This window comes from Centruroides vittatus, unplaced genomic scaffold (assembly GCF_030686945.1).
Source record: "Centruroides vittatus isolate TY-2023 unplaced genomic scaffold, ASM3068694v2 contig_862, whole genome shotgun sequence".
Classification (NCBI taxonomy): domain Eukaryota; kingdom Metazoa; phylum Arthropoda; class Arachnida; order Scorpiones; family Buthidae; genus Centruroides; species Centruroides vittatus.
This window is the reverse complement of record NW_027122562.1, coordinates 1125264-1149176: the sequence shown is the minus strand read 5'-3', so window position 1 is coordinate 1149176 and position 23913 is coordinate 1125264. Positions and strand designations below refer to the sequence as shown.

Here is a 23913-nt window from a genome sequence, read left to right as displayed (position 1 = left end):
TATCAGAATTTTCAATTTATTAATTTAATAGCAGGTTTATTAACTAAATTAACTGAAAATTCTTCATATAAAATTTCAAGAGGAAAATCATGTAATTAATCCTTTTTCTTAATGTAGATCTATCCAATGTGCATAATTATATTTTGAAATAAAATCAGGAAATTTCAGTAAAAATTTTATGCATAAAATATTTTATTAATATATACAAATTCTTGTTTCATTTTTAATAAATTTATTTAGTATTACAAAATTTCTAGATTTCCAGTTAAAGCACAAAGGGTGTACTATATGGATTAACATTTTATTTTTTAGTACAATTAAGAGTTGTTTAAGGATATGCATTACGTGGATCTGTGCAACACATTAAGGAACATTTTGGGCGAATGGGATGGCAGTTCAAAAGTATAAAAATAGTATTATTTAATTATTGGATGATTTCAGATACTTATTTTTGAAAATCCTTATAATTATTTAGCTGTAATGAATACAAATACAATCCATATCAAAACAAAAGGATTTAATACAGACGTCATGTATATATTAGTGGCTTGATAGCATTGCATGCCTGCTATCAATAAACAAAATGCAAAATGAATAAAGTATATAAAATTATATGTATTCAACCATAAAATTATTGAAGTTTTTGTAATAAAGTATAAATAAATTTTATTACTTGAATTTTTTATAATTTAACACACAAATTATTTTAATATTTTAAAAACAGAGTAAGGTAATTTTTATTTTTATGTTAATATAATATAGCTATATTCAAGATTTTAATAGGAATATTTTCATTATTAAAAAATTTTATGTCATAATTTTTAGAAATTAGTTTTTCATACATTATAATTGATAATAAATATATTTTATTTCCAGTCAACCGGTTGCTTACCAGCACCAAAAGGTTTTGCTCCTTCTAAATATTGGCAACAAAAACAAATTGCTGATTTTTCACAAGTTAGACAGGTGAATATTTTTAATTAACCTATACATTGAAGCAGTACCATGTCCACAAATGATTTCCCTGATTATAATATGCTTTAATTTTCTAATATTGAATTTTGTGTAATTATAGTTTTAAGAGTGCTCTGTGTACTATTTGGTTATTTGAAGCAAAATCTGTGACTGTGCAAAGAATGTTTAGAGCCAGGTCTACTAGAATCCTCCAGACTAAGATTATTAAATTGTTGGATGGAAAAGTTTTGGGTTGATTGAGGAAAGGAAAAGCACTGATAGATTGTTTGTTCTGAAGAAACAGTGAATGCAATTCAAGATGCTTTTATACAATCACCCCATAAATCCATGAGACAAACTGTACGATAGTTATGTAAACTGTTGTACAGGTTGAGAATTCTTTATTCAACCTGACCACCGAAAACCAAACACCTTAAAAATCCAAAAGCTTGAGTGCTGATGTGATGCACAACAAGTAGAAAATTTTACAAAGCACTGTAAAATTTTCAAGAAAAAAGCAACATAGACATGGCAAATTATTCCAATTAGCAATATTAGCTCTATCCCAGATACAAATGTGTATTTTATATTCTGTCTCTATTTTTCAGAATTTGCTGCTTTGTGATGTGATTAGTGACATAACATTGAAGGGAATTGAATACCAACAAATTAGCATTTGATGCTTTCTATTCAAGTTATTTGTGTATGCAGGATGTCCTTTTGTACTAAATCAATTATGCTCTACAACTTTGTAATTGACTTTTTTCTGTATAATGCAGTTTTTTTAAGATAGGAGTACTAACTTTCAAATTTTATCATTAAAGGTGCTGCAAGTGATCTCATCTTGTAGCACCTAGTTATTTTACTATAATTACACATTGTGTTCATAACTGTAGCTAGCTGTGTTTGTCAGTTAAATTGATGTTTAAGGACCTACTAGGCATACAGTATATACAATCCCTTGACATAATTTTCCAATCACTTGGAATATGACATAGTGCATATGACATAGCTATAAACAAGAAAATTGAAAAGAAATATCTGAAGAATAAAATTTATTTCTAAGAAAAATTAAGTACAAATATTAAATTATTTTCATAAGAATTAAGCTTTTTGTACAAGAAATAAAAATTTAACATGAATTTTTTGTTCTCACATTTATCCAAGTAACTGACATATAATTTGTTGAAATTTTGTTAACTTACCATTACTAATAAAATTCAGTGGCAAATTGTAATATGAGTAATCATTTACAGACACACTTGATTCTGATAGAAAAAATTTTTATAAACGAATAATAGAAAGTATTTTATAAAAATATACAAATTCATAAGAGTGATAAAATTTTCAAATTAAAAAAGTTCATACTTTTAATATATATTCTTTCTATAATTTTACTAACTTTATTGTTTACTATTCAATAAGAAAAATTATAAAATGAATTATTTTATATTGTTTCCTATAACATTAGTGACAAAACTCCAAAATTGTCAATTTTGAGTTATGTGCACTATGAGACACTCAATCAATTTAGTAAAATATATTTATTATGTCATTATTCCATCACAAAAATCTTTAAATCTTATTCATATTTTTATGCTTTAGTGGTGTAACTAAAATTTAAAAAATTATGTACTAACTTGAAAGATAAGAGAAACTAATCAATTTGTAGTTACAAACAAGAAAAATCAATTGGATAACTCATAACTTAAATATATAACCACAGTTTCTTTATCTAGTCAAGCAACTTTATTTCTCTGCAAAACAAATGTTTTCAATCTTCTCCTAAGATCTTCAGGTATAATTTAAAATGGAAAAGTCTAAAGAACATGATGTATTTAAAAAGTTCAAAATCTCCAATCAGATGTGCCTAGATGGTTGACATGATTAAATTATAAATATTTATGAAATATTTTTCAGAGAAATAAAATTGCTGTATTAGATAATGGTACTGTGGAAGTATATTTGTTTTATCATCTAGTTTTGTGAAGTATTTGCTTGATAACTCAAATACAGTAGAGAGTTATTAATCGGAATGCCGGTAATCGGAATCGCCGGTAATTGGAACGATTTTCAGTTGGACTGTGTCGTGCTGAATCGAACGTTTTTGATACTAAATTTACTTCTAAAGTATAATTTTCATGTTTTTATATTCTTCAATATATTTATTTTGTTTGTACAAAATGCAGAAATAATTTTTAACGATACGATAGCCTCGATTATTATTATAAAAATTTTCGTTAGGCTTAAAATCGATGAAAATTCAACACGAAGCGACACGCAACGGAGAAAAATTTGAACATCGGACAGATTAATATATTTTTTCGTACATAATTTCGGTAATCGGAACAAATGACTAATCTGAACTACCCCAGTCCTTAATTGATTCCGATTTTCAACTCTCTACTGTAGTATGAATGAAAGATTGAAATCTTTCATTCATACTGAACTATTGTTTTGACAAAAACAATGAAAGAAGCTATTTTCCAGAGTTATGTCACTAATGTTCTCAGCAGCAATATATTAATTTTGGTATAAAATAATTTCTGATTTGTACCTTTTATTAAAGTTTTATAAATAAATATTCATCTAAATGAAATCAAATATGATAAAGTTTTTAAACTGTTTTGTTATTAATAAAGATATATATTTATTTATGATTATTTAACATTGTATGTTAGTTATTACTCATCATTCAAACATTGAACATTATTATGGCATGCCTACAAAAACTATCAGCCTGTCCAGATAGATATATAAATGTAATTACTATTTTACATAAAAATTCACTGAATATTTCTGAAATTTCAAAATAGAATTTGAATTTAAGTGTGTTTGTTTAAGTAATCAAACACTTTTTCAATGAAACAAAATTGAATTATTAATTTTTTTAAATTTTATACTTTTATATAATAGACATCTTAAAGCTTGATAAGTGTTGGTACGACAATATTCACGCCAAAGACCGTATAAACGATGCAAAAAGTTCACTGAGTTCAGCGTTATATCCACGTTTGCTTGTCGCAAGTACTTTTGACGAACCTTACTGTCGTCGTCTTCAGGCAAGATCGTAAATTTGCCGAAAAACTTTAAAAAGAAACAAATCGATGCAGAATGGAACGCATAAAGCTTTACCAAAGCCATTACGAACGTAAATTAAAAATTCAAAAAAAACATAGTTTTTTTTTTATTTTTAATTTGTTTCTTTTTAAAGTTTTTCGGCAAATTTACGATCTCGCCTGAAGACGACGACAGTAAGGTTCGTCGAAAGTACTTGCGACAAGCAAACGTGGATATAACGCTGAACTCAGTGAACTTTTTGCATCGTTTAAGCTTGATAAGTATACATAGATACAACCAATGATTGCCTGAATGATTGGGTTAGAATTTGGCTAATTAAATGATTAGTGTAAATTGTGGTGCAACTGGCAAGCAAACTACACGGCAAGCGGAGGTTGCGGGTTTAAGCCCCACCCCCAGGTCAGTTCTTTTATTCCAGGAGGTTCTAAATTAATTAATAAATTATTAAAATTATAATTGTTAATTTAATCAAGAGATGGTGCTTAACGCCTTCCTCTAGTGACAAATTGCTTTATATTAATCATTTAATTAGCCAAATTCTAGCTTGATCATTCAGGCAATTGTTGGTTGTATGTTTATACTTTTAATAAAATTGTTTATTCTTTAATGATTAATTTGAACTTTTCTTATTAAAATAATTTAATTTTATGAATTTTTCAGTTACCGTATTTATTAATATTATATATTTACTTTTCAGAAATTATCAAAATATAAAAAGAATTTAGAAGAAAAGAATATCAAGCTAAAAACTATATTAGTAAGTATAATTTCCTTATAATAAAATCTTTTATAAAATTAAATTATCTGTAAATTTTATGAATTTCATAGATTTTCATAGATAGAATATTCATAGATTCTTTTTTATTATATAATGATTCAAAAATATTTCTTAGCTAAATTTCTAATCAGAATTTATTTTTGTTTTTTAAGAGTTAAAATTTTTTTATGTCACTTGTATGTTTTCTCTAGAAAGTACAGTAGAGCATTGATTATTTGAAACAATTCAGGACTGGGGTTGTTCGGATAATTGATCATGTATGAAAACATATTAACCTATCCCATGTTGAAATTTTTTTCCGTTGGGTGTCACTTCATGTTGAATTTTCATTGATGTTAAGCCCTAACGAAAATTTAAAAAAAAATAATAATCATGGTTATTGTTTCATTAAAAATTATTTCTTTATTTTGCACAAACAAAATAAATATATTGAAAAATATAAAAACAAAAAAATTATATTTTGGAAATTAATGTAGTATCAAAACCATTCCAATTCAGCACAACATATGTCCTGACACACAGTCCTCAGAAAAACACCACACAAAACAAGCAAAACTCACCATTCACTATGGGAGGAAAAGCCTCGTTCAAATATTGGCGCATCCTTAAGTACCCTCTCATGGTCGTGCCAGTGCTGCCGGCTAAAACACACACACCAACAAAAATAATATTGGAGTAGCCCAAGACATAGCCAAAGATTGCAGCACCACAGCACTAGTGCAAGTTTGAATTTGCCAACTGGAACACTTTCAGTTAACCGATGTTCTAGTTTCCAATATTCGGATAATCGATGCTCTGTACTATCTTCGGATAATACTGTATTATTAAAAATTGCTTAATTAAAAGTTCATTACTGATAACTAATAATTGACATGAAAATTAAAGGAATTAATATGTGCTTATATATGAGTATAAAAAAATTAACAATTCAGAACCATGCAATATAAAGAATTTCTACATGGAATAGATATTTATATTTATTGAAATCACAATATATAATCTGTCTTCATGAGGAAAGCACTTCAAAGAAATGTGATGTCAAATAGGAGAAATTCATTTTCACAAATAAGTGTTTAAGACATATTACTTATTCAGTTTCCAAATTTGATGTTTTGTTATATACTTAAACAAACATGTTATTTAGATGAAAATAAATTTTTTTAATATTAGCAGAGTTTAATATTAATGAACAATGCAGAAAATAATAATAATAGCATTATATAATATATTTTTAATGTAATCAATATACATTTTTATATGTATATAGAAAGCATTATAAATGAAAAATTTACCAACATTTACAGGCTTAGAAAAAATATATATATTCAGTCAAATTTGGTTAATTCAAAGTTGAAAGGGCGTGCAAAATAATTAAATTATCCAAAATTTTAATTAAACAATTTCATTGCTAATTATTAAGTAATACATATACAATGTAATTGCTTTGGTTGTCACATTTTCTTGTCTAGCTTAATTCACACTGAGAATGAATCACTGGTGATAGCAAAAAACAGAGTGAATAATCATAAATAAAGTCATTTCTGGTGAATTTTACCATTTCTCATAGCACTTTGAAGTTCAAAACTGTTGAACTGTTTTGCTAGCAAAAATATTTTGCCACTTATCACGTTGCCATTGTTGTGTTGTGTTTCTAGTAGTTAAGATCAGATGTTGGAAATGTTTTGTTTTTATCGATGATGTTTCTCTTATATTCATAAATGATTGGCTGCTGAATATTTGCAATCACTTTTTGCTTTTTGTTATTTGACCAGTTTTGTATTTGTTTTTCACTTTTTGAATTTGCTTTTTTCTATTTGCTCAGTATGAATTAAGCTATTCCAGCTTCAAATTTCTAAAATAAGATATTCTAGCTTTGAATAATCCAAAAATTATTTTTAAACATTTGAATTAAACAAGTAAAAATTACATTTAATAGGAAACTCAAGGAGAATTTATAGAATTCAAGTTATCAAAAAATTTGAATTAATCAAGTTTGAATTCATGAAATTTGACTGTATATATTTCAGGTTTAAGGCATTTGACATAAATTTCGCTTCTAAAATAATGGACCATTGTTGAATATTGATAGCCATGTTTTAGGTGCCTTCTTCACATAGACTGTACTATAATTATAGACAATATTCTTTTTATTTTTAAATGCTTCTATGGAATAAGATTAAATTTATTTTTGAGTATTATGAGTTTGGTATCTGAAATAATGAGATACAGTAGAGAGTCGAAAATCGGAATCAATTGGGGACTGGGGTTGTTCCGATTACCCATTATGTACGAAAAAATACATTAACCTGTCTGATGTTCAAATTTTTCTCCATTGCGTGTCGCTTCGTGTTGAATTTTTCTCCATTGCGTGTTGCTTTGTGTTGAATTTTCGTCGATTTTAAGCCTAACGAAAATTTTTATAATACTAATCGAGGCTATTGTATCGTTAAAAATTATTTCTTTATTTTGTACAAACAAAATAAATATATTGAAGAATATAAAAACATGAAAATTATACTTTAGAAGTAAATCTAGTATCAAAAACATTCGATTCAGCATGACACAGTTCGACTGAAAATCGTTCCAATTACCGGCTATTCCAATTATCGGCGTTCCGATTAACGACTCTCTACTGTATATGAAGTTATTTTCTGATTCAACTTATCAAAAAATAAACGAATAAATGATTGCATAAAGAATTTAACATTTTTTATAATATATTCTTTTGAATTTTCCTTATTTGTCATCAGAAGTATTTTTGACAGATAAATAAATATACCAAATAACTCTTATGAAGATCAAAAGCATTAAACTATAAAAAAAAATAATAACTTTTACATGTAATCATTTTATTTTTCTGAAATTTAATTGAAGGCATTGTCTGAATTTATCATAATAGAAAATATTCAAGTTTAATAATATAAATATCTAAGATCATTTAATTTAAATTATATTAAATTTATTTAATATCTTTAGCCAAAAATAGATGATGATATTGGTTGGTGTCAACTGTGTTTTGGTGGCCATGCCAGTAATGTTCAACCTGGAAACATAATAGATGATGATGACAATACAAGTATTTCTGGAATAGATAACAAACTTTCTGAAAAAAATTTGAAAGAAACTGGTGTTCTTCCATCACTCAGTATTGTGTGTGCTATGTCACAAGTTAGTTTCAGAAACTTTTCAGATTTTTAAATCAAATATTTCTCTTGTTTTAAATCTCAGTTTTTATATTATTTTATAGCTGCTCATAGAACAAGTATTAAATTATCATATAAGTTGGTTAGAAGTAACAGGTTTTACACCACACAGGTAAGTATCTGCAGTTTAATAAATTAAACTTTTTTCTTATATAAAACATTTAAGGTTAATGAACAATAATGTTATTAGGGACGTTGGTTTTATGCTCTTTTGGCCTGTCTGGAAAAGCCGTTAACTCCTGAAGCTTGTTCTTCTTTACGATCTTTGGCAAGAGTTTGTTGTAAATTGAGGGCAAATCTTGTAAGCCAGTTCTTTAAATATAACTTCAATTTATTATTAAACTATATAAAGGTAATAAATTTTCAACTCTCATACTGAATATAATTTCTTTTTGCAGACAAGTTGTGAAGATCCTAACTTGATAGCTTTAAACCTTCTCATCTGTTTAGTAGCAAATTACTTTGATCAACGAGATCTTGCAGATAATCCATTGTAGTATGGATTTGTTATTCTGATGTATTTAGCAATTTGTACAGTAAAAATTTTATCTTAAAATTTTAATATGTTGTACTGTATATATATATATTTAATCTTCAACTGCATCAGCTAACATTGAAAGCTAATTGAATTAACATCAAACTATTCTTCATTAAGAGATTTCAGTTCAACCTCAAAACATATTTTAATTCTTATAATAATTAACATTTTAAGGAAACTTATGAACTTAGAAAGAGAAAAATAAAATAATATACTGTCCTGTAGGCACTAAGAGGAGTATTTTCTAAGTCTCTCATGAGTTTAACCAGGTTCAAAATGAAGAACATATCTGAGTAAAACCATTTGTGAAAAATTCTTGAGATTATTCATCCAGATTCAACTCTGGATCTCAAGAATAGCATGCTTGTGCTTGCAAGGTTCCAGCCAAGGTCTTTCTGTATTGATCATTCTTAAATCAAGCACAGTTTATGGTTAACTATAAGAAATATTGTAATGGAATGGCAATGACATTGATTAATGGTTTATAAAAACTGTAATGCAATTTATAATCTTAAAATGTTAAAATACAAAATTTTTACAAAATTAAAATATTACTATACATGAGCCATCTGCAGGGGGAAAATACAGAAAAAATTATTTTTCTATTCGACTATACATACTTAGATGAGTCTTCATTTTTTTTGTCCCTTCACACGCTGTGTGAGGCAATAACAATTCCACCAGCAAAGTCGACCTTTCTTTGTAGACTACCATTTGCTGCAAAATGTAAAATAGTTACAAAAGTCCTCTGTATATGTCATATTTGTCCTGGCAATTTTTATCAAATGCAGGGGGCAAAGTTTGAAGACAAGTAATTACAACAATAAATTTTTATTCAATTCTTTTTTGGAGGATTTTTCACAAATAGATTATAGAATACAGTTCATCAAAGCATTCCATGGTTCAGGGTCTAAAGTTACATATCTCAGTCACTTTTAAGATTATGATTTGTGTAAATTTTTACTCAATTCCAGGAGAAGGCAAATACCCCATTTGCCTCCCTTTGTGGATTACCATATTTTTTAACTTAATCACTGGTACTAATAATAACAATAAATAACCTTTACTTCCGGTGACAAAACTTTAATAATTCATTAAACAAATGCTTTTGACCTTACCCAAGGTCTGCTTCAGGTTATAGATCAATTCCAAAACTGAAATGCTTGGGATAGAATGTTTTTGAACATTAAATTTAAAATATTTCAAACATATAAAAAACAAAGACTTAACTGTTGTAAACACGAGTTTTCTATATACATATAATGCAACCCCTGTGTACTTATTATTTGAGGGTGCAGCATGCCAATAAATAATATCAGTTCAATGTGCATTAGTGTTGCCATGCTCTTCACACAAGTAATGCCAGACATACGATGATGTGTTACTGTCCATAAAATGATGCACTTGCCCATCAGGCCAGCCTTGTGTATTTCTAGGGGCCTTCAGGGCTCTAATATGGTTTGTATGAAAGGCCTGTTTTATTAGCCTGGTGCTAGGAAGATCTGCATGCACTTCCAAGTCAGTTTTGTATGTGGATAGGGCTGTGGTGTGCCTTTTCTTGTCAATGTTATACTTGTGTTCCAGCACCTTTTGTTGTACAGAATGTTTGGCGGAACCAATGTAAATCAAGTTTCTCTGAAACCTGTTGTCCCTCACTGGAACACTATACACACTTGGAGCTCTAAGATCATCAGGTTTGACCTTCACATTTCGTAATAAAGCGCATATTGACTGGAACCTTTTGTAAGCCAGCTTGCAGCGCCGGATCCAATAGGTGCAAGGCCCAATTGAATTTTTTTTTTGTGAAGCCCCTCAAACTTTAAATAACAAAATTAATTAACTGTTAATTTACGTATTGAAATATGTTGTTTTATTTTTAATAATAATATACCTAGATATTTATTTTTGTAACGTACTATTTTTAAATATATAAATTTTGACGTGATGCGGGGCCCAATTGGCACCAATCGCTCCAATCGCCTAAAATCCGGCCCTGCCAGCTTGATACCTGTTAGGCCCATTATTTCCTTATATAAAGCATGTATGTATTGGCTATATTCTATTATGCTGTACTCAGCATTAGGGTTCAATTCCGAGCTCCATCCGAAGCCGTCTGGGTAATGGAGGTGTCCCTGACCCTTGGAGAATTTAATGTTGAATTTAACCTGAAGTAGACCTTGGGTAAGGTCGAAATTGTTCATTTAACAAATTATTAAAGTTTTGTCATCAGAAGTAAAGGTTATTTATTGTTAGGATTACCATGTTACTGACAATATATTTTGGAATAAAAATAACTGTTTTAACAGGGTGATGTTTGTTAGCTGACATTTTTATTATTAAATGCTTTTATTTAACTTGCTTTGTGTATTCTCGAATCTCAGATGACAAAAAATTTTGATGATTTATTTGATTGATTTTTGATGGCTCCATCCAAAAACATAAGCAAATGTAAAATTTAATTATGTATGAAAATATACTGTAGTGATGTAGTCGGTGGTGAGATTGACAACACCCACTACATCACTTTTCGGAGGTTAAAGTAGTGGGTGGTTGACACCCCACCACCCACCACTCCACCCTCCAAAAAGTGACCAATAAAAATGTTTTTTAAAATTATGTAAAATATATATAAAAATTATTGTCTACAAAATCGTTTAGAATGGAAGAACATATGAAATTTTGATTCTTTGTCAAGTTAAGTTATATTTCAATGTAAAAATTATGTTTGATAAAATTCTACTGTAAAATTCTGATCTTTCTTGAAATAAAAATGATTAATTTTTGTTTCATGAATGAATGAACTGAAAATATAAAAAGATATTATTGATGTAATTACCACTGAAAGTTCTTTTTTATGAAGTTAATTTTTAAAATCATTCATATACAGTATAACCACGTTATAACGTATCGCTTTATAGCGGTGAGAGAATATTCATATTTCCTCAATAACGTCATTCCCAACGCTTTGCAATTTTACCCCTTTACAATGTTGTGCATTTCGCTTATAACGTAGTTTTCAGAGGCACGTATCTGTCTAATAACGTATATTTTGACCCAGTTCCTTTCAAAGCTATATAACTACGCCCGGTTTTAACATACTGAAGCTCGTAAATTTTTTCCATCACTAGATGGTCCTGAACGAAAGAAAGCGGCTACCTTCCAGAAAAGACTGTAGTGTGATATACTGTATAAGGCGTTCCGTCGATGAACAAAATTTCTTTCTTTGTGCGAGTAGAATATTCATAAGGTTGAAAAAACAAAAAGATACTTTGTGTAAATAAACAATTACTAGCCCGTTATAGATAACGATCAACCAGTGCCGAATTATCGGGCTAGCAAATGGCTATTTTGTGTGTTAATACAAAAGAATTGCATACTTTTTCTCTTATAGGGTAAAATTCTAGCTTCTACGGAGACTGATACGAATACAGATAGTAAAAGTGCTTCTATAACAAATCTCAACGTTCTTTTGTATATGTCTCTTTAATCCAGATAATAAATTTCGATATAAAGAACGAATAGACAGCTACCAAATCAGAAAATTGTGAAATCTCAACGTTTTATTCGAGCTTTGTTTGCTGACTGAAATGACATCAAAACAAAGGACGATCTTGAAACAGAAAGTATGTATTAGGGATACCCAGGTAGGTCGTGATTGAACAGAATGTTCATAGTTGGTGTTCTTGCTATCCAGATTGACATCATATAAAAGGCGTAAGCCAACAGACATTATTAGGAATCACAATTTACCATTGACGATAGTGACTGGAATCTTGAAGAACAAACACAAAATTTTGAAGGAAGGTGAAAAAGGAGCCGCTTCTTTTGAGAAAAGAAGCAAAATCCGCGGGGTAAAACATCAAGTATTTGAAATGATATTGATAAACTGGATGCGTCAGGCACACACTGCCTGTATCAATATCAAATGGCACACGAGAACAAGCCATTAATAAACTGGATGTCAAGATTGGCATACCAGACTTTGTGCCTTCAAATGACTGGTTCCAAGGATTTAAAGAACGCAAAGGCTTGGTCTAAAACGTAACTTCAGGAGGAAAAAAAAAAGTGTTGACGAAGTTACAGTTGAAAGTGGCAAACAAAACAACTTCCTAAAATTCTTCAGAAGTATGCATCACAAGATGTTTTTAATGCGGACGAGGCAGGCGTGTTTATAATCTCATGCCAGACAAAACTTTTACGTTAAAGGGCGAACAATGTCACAGTGGTAAAGAAAGGATCACATTGTTGTTTGTTGTGAATGAAGATGGTTCTGAAAAGTACTTTTTGCTCATAATTGGAAAGTACGAAAAGCCAAGGTCCGTGTCGAAGTGAGAACACTGCCTATCAGAACTGCAACTATCAGAAATCATGGATGACGAATGCTCTTTTTATGGAATTTTTGCATGTGTTTAATGCGAAAATGGGGATGCCAACAGAAAAATTACTTAGTACATTAAAATGTCTACTAGGACTTACTTTATTAATAGGACTTATTATACCGTTGACCTGGTTCAGCAAAATTAAGAAAACTGATAAGAAAAAACAGTCTTTAGTTTTCACCTGTACACATTTTACACGATATTATTGTGTTTCGGGCCTGTTTTCGTCACTCATCAGCACGTTTACAGCAAACAATGTCTAAAACAAAATTATTAAAAATTACTACAAAATTATAAATTCCCGACAATAAAACTACAGACGGTAAAAAAAACTAATATGAATTTGCTGATTTAAATTTTGATTTAAATTGAATAAAAAAGTAAGTTGCATATTTTTAATTAAACAAATTTTTTTACAAAAGTGCTTTCATTCAACTTTATAAATCATCAGTTTGATGCAGGTTTCTTATATTCTTTGACAAGTGAAGTTTTAGTTGTCATAATATAATCAGGCTTCAAAGGACTTACAACATTAATTTTTTTTTTTTTGTTAACTTCACCTTTCTTATATCGATATTAATGGTATGTATTTTGGGTTATCTTAATCTCTTCCTAGTTTCTAGACATTAAAAATCATAAAATAATTTCCACACTTTCAACTATATTCTGTTGACACTATTTCATTTGTTAATAAATTTAACAACTTGCAATTCTTTTAGGAGACTAAAGAGGCCTTATCTAGGACTGAGTTTTAGAGCATCATGAAAATAATTTTCCTGAGAAAAGTGTGGGGTTTTTTTTAATTAAGGATAGTATGCTGCATTACCTTACTTATGAATAAATATTTTTGGTAAATTAGGATATTCCTTTCTCAATGCATCATTGATATCTTGTGTGATTATACGAGTCTTTATCAACTATCTACTTCTAATTACAAAACCATAAATTAAAATTTTCATGGTACCTTTCAAATATGTTAATCATAACTGTACTTACTATTCGTAACTAATAAATTTCTGTGGTATTGAATGCTTCCACTTTCATTGTCACAATTTGATGTAGATTTGTAAAGAAAAACTCATGTTTAATCTTATATCACAACTTGATTAATTTCAGTGGGTAACTGAATTCTTTGCAATTGATTATTCATTCATCTTGACAAAAAATGGCAAGACATTTAGTATTTCAAGCATAGTCATTTTTCAGAAATGTAGATGTCTGTGACTGACAATGTCAACAGTGGCACTGCTTAATTCTGTTTCTTCAAATCAATTCATGATCATTCTTGCAATAACAAGAATTATTTTATTCATCTTTAGTCTTGACAATACACAAGAACGATTCAAACGACCCAGATAAAACACTTTTGTTTTTAAACACCATAGGGCGAGCATCCGGTAAAAAAATGCGAATACATGGTTCACAAAAATTATTGCAAAAATGCAAAGAATCCTTCGCTCTCGCGTATAGGACGACCTAGGTTTTTGAAGCAGTGAAAAATAAATAAAAACCTCGTGTTATATGCGAGTAAATACGGTATATGATAAAGATATAGAGGCATAAGATTTAAGAAAAATTACTTGATTATTGTGCACCCACCCAAAAGTAGTGGAATGCATGCAAAATTCAAGCGGCTGGTGCAATTAGGAGGGAAGAAATATAGCTGTACAGCTTTACTTGTTTTTTTATTCTTTGCAACAGTAAAATTTCTCAAAATTCGACTATAAGAAAACGTTTGGTGGTCTTCAGTTTCTTCCCTCTCTCTCTCTTTCTCTCTTCCACATTGCTTTACAATAATAAATAAATAAAATACAGTAAATCTCTGCCTACGAGACGGATTCAAAAAATTCCGTTTATTGAATTTTTCAGAAAAGTTATTTTTATCGTCATTGTTTCTACACTGGACATATTTATGATGGGATTACTTAATTCTATCATAAATGTCTAATCTCGATATAAGTATAGTCATTAATTTTAGTCAGCATGAATTTTTAATACTGTAATTTATCTAACTATTGTATTTGCCATTTGATAACATATCTGTGAAATAATTTTACAAAAATCATTTTGTTTTTAATTATGTATTATTTGGATACAAAGAAAATTTTAAATAATTTTGAACAGTTGTTTAGTGTGACAATGATATTAATTAAAGTGATTTACGTTGTTTGAGATTAAAGTTTAATCATTTTGATTTTTAATTAGATCACATTACGATCAAAATCCTTTTTTTTTTTATTAGCATTTCCTCATATTTACAAGTAGTTTCATTATCAATTACTAAAGCAAAAACGGCATTAGATATAGTTATAAATGAGATGAAACTAATTAACTTCTTAATTGAAATTATTAGTCACAGGATATCCGTTAATTTCCGAAATGATAAAACAGTTTTACAACTAATACAGCATGTAATTCTTTACATCTGTAGAAAAATTATTATAACTGCTATTTTAAAAATGGTGTAAAGGTTAAATGCTGATAAAAACAATTTGCAGAATTTGAAACATTTTAAAAATAAACACTTGTATTATTATCTAAATAGAAAAAAATGCAATATGTAATCTAAAAACGGAAGTAAATTGTTATATTTAGTTAATTGTGTTAACAAGGATGATAAGAGTCGAATATAATTGAATGAAAAGCACGTTTTGTTATTATTGATATAACACTTGTTCCTATAAGAATTAACTACATATACATTCAACATTCGCCAATCATTGCCAGTTGTTAAGGCTTTGTATAAGCTATACGACACTGAATTAATTCAATATATTTTAAATTCGTAATTGAATAAAATTACTTTATCGAAATGATACAATTCGGCATTTACATCTTAAGCATGATTGCATTTTTTTCTAATGCTGATGATCCTTACGTACGACCAATTGGTAAGTTTTTATATTGATTTTAATGTTTTGAAAAGTAACTATAATGTTTTCTTATTTTAATTATAATTTATAAAATCAGATAATATTTTACATTATTGTGTCAAATGTTAAAAATATTTCATAAATTTTATTAGATAAATCCACCTGTCCAATTCTTGAATCAGTAGTGTTTACAATAGCCAAAAATACTAATGCAGATTATGTCGAATATCGTTTGTATACTAAATTAAATCCAGAAAATTATCAAATAATTAATAATGAAACAGATATTCATCAAACGAATTATAATCCAAATCATAAAACAATTTTTCTTGTTCATGGATATCGTTCGTCTCCTGATAGTTACTGGGGTTTGGTAAGTAAATTTTAATAGTAATAATATTAGATGTCCGTGAAGTCAGAAATGTCTAATTTATTATTATTAATACATTACTAACTTCATGGAATAGTTAACATTACGTGACATTCATAATGTACATTTTAATTTATAAATCATATAAACAATTATAGTTTTTGTTTATCTTTTAGACATATTTTGCTCTTAGATATTCTTTCCGCACTGTGGACATTAAATGGGTCTTTAATCGTGATTTCGCCATGGACCACAATTAGGGGCTGTTGTAAAGCTCCCACTGTTCGGAATTTCCGTTATTTAAAAAAAAAAAATTGGAAAATGAAAACTTAGGAAATTCTCTGAAAAATGGATGAGGGGTTATGATTTTTTAAATTTTCCTTTCTCACCAGAAGTTGGTACCTTAAATAACATCCGAATAGTTTTCATTCACATTAGTTTAATTCTTGTTTCTTTCTGCTCTCTAAATATTAATAGGACCTATTTTAATCATACACATCGTCGCCAGGCCTACAATGCGGCGACGGCATCAATGCGCCAGGTCCATAATGGAGGCGGCAGGGTGGTCGGAGACGGGACTCAACATATTCATACCATCTATGAAAAATTCCTGAGGTTTCCACATTTTCCAGAGTGGTAGTTAGGCCCTACGGGGATATCGGAAAGTTAATAAATTTCCAGAGGCACCGGTTGGGATAGTGAACTTTTCCAGCACCTTCATATTCATATTCCGGCTTCGCCTACACATTTCCCGAGCTGCTAGAACAAGTATCATCCGTCCATGCGGTTGGCTGACACCTTAACTACTCAAACTATTCGCCTATCTTAAGGAAGTTAATTAAGGAAAGGGTGATTACGATAATGTCCTCAATATTATAGGCTTTCTTTTGCTCATCACTTTTTCGAGTTTTTTGTTTTCCTTTTTCATATTGGATTCTGAATTTGTTACTATAAAAGTTGGCAATTCTAGGCGGATGGGGCTATCGGAAAATCCGGAAATTTCTAGTAGCGCCAATAGGATTGGTCTATCCCCTTTCTTTACGTTCATAAGCGCTGCACCGGTCCATTATTTTCGGCGCTGTTTGAACAAGTCTCATCTATCCACGATCCTCTTCTATCTCCCTACTCTATCGACCTTTAATTAAAGATCAAAATGTTAATAGCACCAAAGCCCCATATATAGAAATAACCCTGTCAAGTTTGAAAATTTTTGTTCATCCAGTCTTAAGATATAATGAAAAATAGATGCCGACACAAAGAATTTTATGCTTTTCTTTTTACTCTTCGTCCTATGGGCACTAATAGGGCCTCTTTTTTAGCAAGCCCATTATAGGTTCGGCTAGGCCCATAATGGGAAGGTCGAGTGGTGAGGGACGGAGGTCGACATATCCGGAGGGACCACCACCGGAAAATTCCTGGAGATTTTTCGATCCAGGGTCCCCAGAGCGGTAGGCTGCCACCTTGCCACCTCGGCCACATTTTTAGGCTCTCGAATATCAGAACGTCGAGAAATGCAAAAACTCGGGTATCAAAATTTTACCTATCACATACTTTTTCTTCTAGGCCTATATATTTTTTGACAACCGGGGAAGTAATAAATTATATAGTAGGGCGAGTTAAAAGTCTTTTGTACCCTTTTCATTCTAAAAGTTCTGAAGATATATTAATTTTGTTAATGTAGTTACTTATGAAGACATGCATGGAGAACGGATAGAACTTTTGATCTCGAAATTTACTTTCAGGGTCACTTATGTTGTAACTTCTAGGATTAGGAAACAACGTACAAGTTCCATTGATAAAGTTAAAGAGCACCAGTCAATCAGTCTAAAGCCATTTTCTGGATTCAAATAAATACATTTAGGACTGCATTTTTGCAACTGTAAATTTGAGAGGTAAAAGCGAGTTGTACTGGTACGTGACCTTGAAAATTATTTTCAAGATTAACAATGGATCCCCTTCCGATTCTCCATGCATGACTTCGTATGTAATTACTTTAATAAAATTTAAAAAATCTCCTGTACTTTTGGAATGAAAGGGATGCAAAAGACTTTTGATTCTTGTATTACTTAATCGAATTGAAGACAAGTCTGCCCAAGAGGGACCACCATTTATTTTGCGCTCCAGACTAAAAACATACACATATGGCGACAGGCCTTCCTTTTTAGGCTTCATGTCGCCAAAGGTAAAAAAGTCCTTTAAAAAAACACAAACATCCAGTTAAAACTAGGAGTCGGTGACACACAGACGTCTTTCTCTTCAACCATGCAGCCAGTGGGTGTTTCCGCTTTTTATCTGCTGGAACAAGCGCTGGAAAATGCAAATTTTAAAGCTGCACCCTGGCGTCGGTATTTTAAAATTTCTTTTTGTCAATTTTTCCGACCGATGGCGAGATTATTATTAATCTTGTATTACTATCAAAAGCTTGCATATCATTAGCATTTGTTATTTTAGTATCTAATGTACTGGTTGTTATTGATTATATTGGTATTGTCAGACGTAATGCCTGCAACTCCATATAAAAAAAATGTATGCAGTTCAACGGAAGCCTAAAAAGTTCACTTTCGGCCCGCATTCCGAAAAGGTTGCTCATTACTGGTTTAACCTCTTGGCTATCAGTGTTCAGTGATTTTATCCATTTGGCCACTGGTGGGCTTCGGGTCCCCAAAAAGATAATTAAGTTTTTTAAGTATTATTTTCTATAAAGGTTGCATGGCCGAGGCCGTAAAAGTGTTAGCCTATACTCTAAAGAACCGGATTGAAATCTCGATCCGAACTTACAAAATTTTTACATAGGATACGTTGAATCCTATCTCCCACCATTTGCCCGTCCCATTGTAAATATGGCCGAGTTCACTATGGAGAAGAAAGGGCTTGCTTAGTGCCTGCAGAGTAGAAAAAAAGTTTTAAAAAAGAACCTTTTGCTGCTTTTAATGATATTGTTAAAATATACTCAAAAACTAAAATAATTTTATTGCTCATATTCTTTGAAATACAAAAAATGTAAATATCAACACAATATACCAATTATTATTTATTACGTTTACAATACAATTTTTTCAGTATTTGAAATCGGCTTTCCTTCAAAAATATGACTATAATGTTATAATAGTTGACTGGAAATATGGCGCTGACCAATTTTATGCTCCATATGCAATAGCCAATGCTTATGCCACCGGGAAAGAAATTGCGAAGACGATCAATCTCCTTGTCGTACGTGAAATTTTAATATTTTTAATATAAACAACTGCAAGCTTCTAATTGTTGATCCTGACTTTGTTTTTTAAATAGAGAGAAACAAATACGTCTTTAAACCTCTTTCACTTAATCGGTTTCAGTTTAGGAGGCCAAGTGGTAGCATTCGCCGGAAAAAACCTGAATAAAGTGGGCAGAATCACGTGTATGAATTTTATATTTTAATTATTTAGAAATTTTTTAACTTTTCATTTACACGTTTTTCTATTGTTTTGCAGCGTTGGATCCTGCTGGTCCATGCTTTATTTTCTTTTCTCCGGAACATCGAATTCATCATACAGATGCTGATTTCGTTGATGTAATAGTAACAAACGCAGGAGGTAGACATTTTTAACAGATGCCCGTACAAAGCATATGAATATTGATGTTTTTATGCTGTATTATTTAATGAAAAAATACTATTTAGTTTTGTAAAAGAACTTGCTTTTAGAAAACATAAATGTTTTATATTTTAAATTCCTTTTATTAATTGATAAAACAGGTTTCTACAAGTAAAATACATTTTGAAATTATTTGTCAAATTAATGGAAATCATGTAATTTCAAAGTAATATGAAATTTACTACATTTATCAAGTTCTGCAAAAATTATTTCATATTTTAAAAGTATAATAGGATTATTTTATTTCTGAATTAAATGCACTTTATTATTTGTTTTCACAGCTTTCAGAAATAATTATAAGGAAGATACCGGTATTTACTTATTATAATTAGCTTCTTGCTCTATTATTATTAATTACATTTTTTAATACTATCTTTTCAATCTTTAAATATAATATAGTATTAAAAAAGTTAATTACAAAGGAAAAGTTTTGTATAAAAGCCAGAATCAAATTAACTCAACAATAATTTTCACTTATAGCAATTTTAATGACAATCAGTCTAAGTGTGACTACTGTATTTCTGTTTTATAAATTATTCATTACCTTAAAAGCTTCCTTAATAATTACTAGTTTTGTATACAGTATTTAATGCAAGTTGAAATATTCACCAGTTTCCAAAATCATATTCTTTTTTCATCAGCTGTACCACTGTTAAATGTGTAGCATAACTTTATGATCACTGATATCAATTATCTTATTATATTTCATAAAATTGTTCAATATTGATATAACAACTTCTCAAGGAATAGGTAAAGTTTTAAATATACTTTTACATTTGATTTTTAAATTCTTATGATTTTCATGTTTTAACTTTTAATTTTTTAAATCCTTTAAAAATATTATTCACCTATCTACAGTAAATGCTATTTAGATAGATGAATTATTCAGATTTTATTACATTGATATTGTAACATTCATTGTGGATAATGGTAACTTGTAATATCCTTATTTGAACTTGCAAGTAATATAATAGTTTAGTTTCCTTTTTCCATTGATCAGAAAGATTTGCAAGATTTTACTGGAACACAATAGATGAAATGCATGATTTTATTGAAATATAATTTAAGCCTTTATGATTGGTGGAAACAGGAAACAATGCTTTTTGTATTACTTGCAACTTCAAGTAAGGATATTAATATTGCTTTTTGTAAATTTTTTAATATAAGAAAAATGTTCAAGATGATATTCGTTATTCTTGTGAAATTAATACTTTTCTAATGAATTTCATTCATTATTTTAATTTACATATAACTTTTTAAAATAAATGATAAAATAATAGTATGTGTATATATATATTGCTTTATTTGATACAAAACATAATATATATAAATTTTCATTAAAGCTTGTTTTGCTGAATGTTAACTGTATAAAAGTATAAAATTATTTTTAACATTTTCAATAGGTTACAGTCTTGCTAGACCTGTTGGTCATGTTTATTTTTATGTCAATGGAGGAAGAGCACAAAAGTCTTGTGCAGATGACATTCTTTCACAAATTGAAAATAGAAAACATAATGAATGTAAGGACATAAAATATATAAAAATATAAATTTAACAATGTGAAATTTATATAATACTTCTTAATTTAGTGATTTTAGATGGCTGTAGTCACAATGCAGCTCCACAATATTTTACTGAATCCATATTGGCAGAGCAATGTTTGATGATTGGTCACAAATGTGATGATTATTATTCTTTTGTGAATGGAGACTGTGCAGACTGTGGAAACGATGGCAAAAAATGTGCAATTATGGGAATAAATGCAGATGAATACATTCCAAGAATGGAAAACAACACTCAAGAGTTTTATCTAGAAACAAATTTTGATTCTCCTTCTTGTTGTAAGTGTTAAATATAGAATTTAAATTAGTCATTATATTTATTTACATTTAATTAAATATATTAAATTAATTATAAAAATTATGAAATAATTTTAGTGTTTCATTATCAAGTAACAGTGAAAACATCAAACAACGAAAACATAACTCAACATGGAAAATTAACATTATTATTTGAAGGCCAAGATCACAACGTTTTAAAATATCTTGATAAATAGTAAAAATATTAAAAACATTTATTCTAATGAATTATTTTTGAATATAAATTTGTATTTATTATTTTTCTAGTTTTGAATTATTTGAACCTGGTGGCCGTTACACTTACTTAATAACCAATTCTTTTGATATCGACCTTTCAGCTTCTGTAAGATTTAAATGGTTTAGAATAAGATCAGAATTCAGTAACAATACAAATTTATTTGTGGATTGTATAAAAGTAGTGAAAATGAATAATTTATTAAGGTAATTTATTTATTTTAAATTAAAAAATTTTAATCAATTATATTTGATTATGATTATTGTAATTACTTTCAGAAATCAAAGCAATGTTACTTCATCATTTAGAAGAGAAAATATTCCAATACCTCCTGGTAGAGAGATTATATTCCTTAGAAGTGACATAGATTGCTAATAATAATTATGACTTTGCAATTTGATTATTCAGTTGATTATCACAATGTATCAAATTAAATGAAACAATTAAAATTTCTAATTGAATAAATTACATAAACAATGCATGGCAATATGAGTTTGGCACAAAAGTTAATGTAAATATAAAGAATTTTGTTAATATAACAGAGTTAATGTAAAGCTTTTTTGATGTCTATAATAAATTGATACACATTTTTATTTTGGAAGGTTATTCAAAAGTTGATGCAGTCTTATATGTATTTGAAATAATAAATTTTTTCCACTTGTGAATAATAAGTTAAAAATATGATTGTATAGAATATGCTTATAAAGAATAAATACTTTGAATAATATTGGCAATTAAAATAAATAAATAAATAAATATATATATATATATATAATATATATATATATATTATTATATATATATATATCAGTGGATCTTAACCAGTGTTCCACAAACCTACCTAGAGTGTTCCACAAAAGAAAAGATTTTAAAGTTTTTTTTCCAAATTTATTCCCATTGCTACATTTGTAGATAATTCCATGTTTCTATTTTATTCAATATAATAAAGTTTATTAGTTTATTGCTTCATTGTTTCCTGAGAATAGTAAACATGGAGTTACTTATCAATTTTTTAATATATTGATGCTAATGCTCCGTGTAATAAAAACTATATGAATGGTGTTCTGCAGCCTCAGAAACGTTGAGAACCACTGACATACATATATACATGCAGTAAAACTTTGCTAAAGCACCAAGATTTGTTTGCCTCAAACTGACACTGAGTGTGATGTTAAATTGAAATTATTTTAAACAATAAGAATTAGGTCAAATACAGTAATGAGGTTTGCATATTTGTGTTTGAAAGTCATAATTTAGTAATAAAAATGACATTTACATCATAAAGTATTTCATTGATACTGAAGGATTCTTTAATATTTAATAAAATTATTGATGCTTGATACTTTAAAGAATTGCATTATTTAGAAGGGTGCTGTATTTAGGTTTGACTGTGTATGAAATAAATTGGTACTGTCTAGAGATTAAAAAAAAATTTTCAAAACATTTCTTCATCTTTAAATAAAATTTGAGTTAACTAAAGAGTACTTGTATAGCCAACAGACATTTAAATAATTGTATCAAAGATCCAAAATAAACTCATATTTAACATATTTCTAAAGTTAAAACTATTCTGAAAGCATTAGAATTTCCCAAAGATCTTGTAGATGTAACAATATCTGCAAACAAAGAATATAAAAAAAATTCTTGTTTTAAATCTTGGGTTATTTTGATTGTATTCTTTGTTCAATGATTTTGTTTTTCTATAATTTTTTTAAAATGATTTTTTGTTGATGATTTTGTTGATTTAAAATGATTTTTAAAGTGATTTTGATATTATTGTTTTATAGTTTAAAAGTTAAATGAATATTATTATTACTATTATTTTCAAAAGAATATAATTTTTTTGTTTTATTCTAATTAGTATAGTGTGGTGTTTAAATAATCTTAGACAAGTCAAAATCCTTGAAATTAGGATTTATAAACTTAACAAATTCATGAACATTGTTATAAAACTTCACTGAATATTATAGTTTATCTGTTAATGGGCAGTTGTTAGCAATGAACAATATTA

General features: G+C 28.8%; 2 protein-coding genes and 1 long non-coding RNA gene across 3 annotated transcripts; all 3 read left to right on the top strand.

The window, feature by feature from the left end:
- Positions 1-336: 336 nt before the first annotated feature.
- Positions 337-8132, top strand: LOC136982706 (gem-associated protein 2-like). The gene is made up of 5 exons (XM_067279279.1): positions 337-402; positions 877-966; positions 4733-4792; positions 7790-7981; positions 8061-8132. Exons 1-5 carry the CDS (start codon positions 337-339, stop codon positions 8130-8132), a joined length of 480 nt encoding a protein of 159 aa, XP_067135380.1.
- A 22-nt stretch (positions 8133-8154) lies between these two features.
- LOC136982675 (uncharacterized) lies at positions 8155-8578 on the top strand. The gene is made up of 2 exons (XR_010881918.1): positions 8155-8317; positions 8415-8578. It is a non-coding gene; the product is annotated as an uncharacterized lncRNA (long non-coding RNA).
- Positions 8579-15580: 7002 nt separating this feature from the next.
- On the top strand, positions 15581-22389 carry LOC136982720 (pancreatic triacylglycerol lipase-like). Its single transcript, XM_067279288.1, has 10 exons — positions 15581-15824; positions 15959-16179; positions 19237-19386; positions 19465-19573; positions 19647-19748; positions 21212-21328; positions 21398-21649; positions 21746-21863; positions 21935-22108; positions 22181-22389. The coding sequence occupies exons 1-10, from the start codon at positions 15746-15748 to the stop codon at positions 22275-22277; spliced, it is 1419 nt and encodes a 472-aa protein (XP_067135389.1). The 5' UTR covers positions 15581-15745; the 3' UTR covers positions 22278-22389.
- The last annotated feature ends 1524 nt before the right edge of the window (positions 22390-23913 follow it).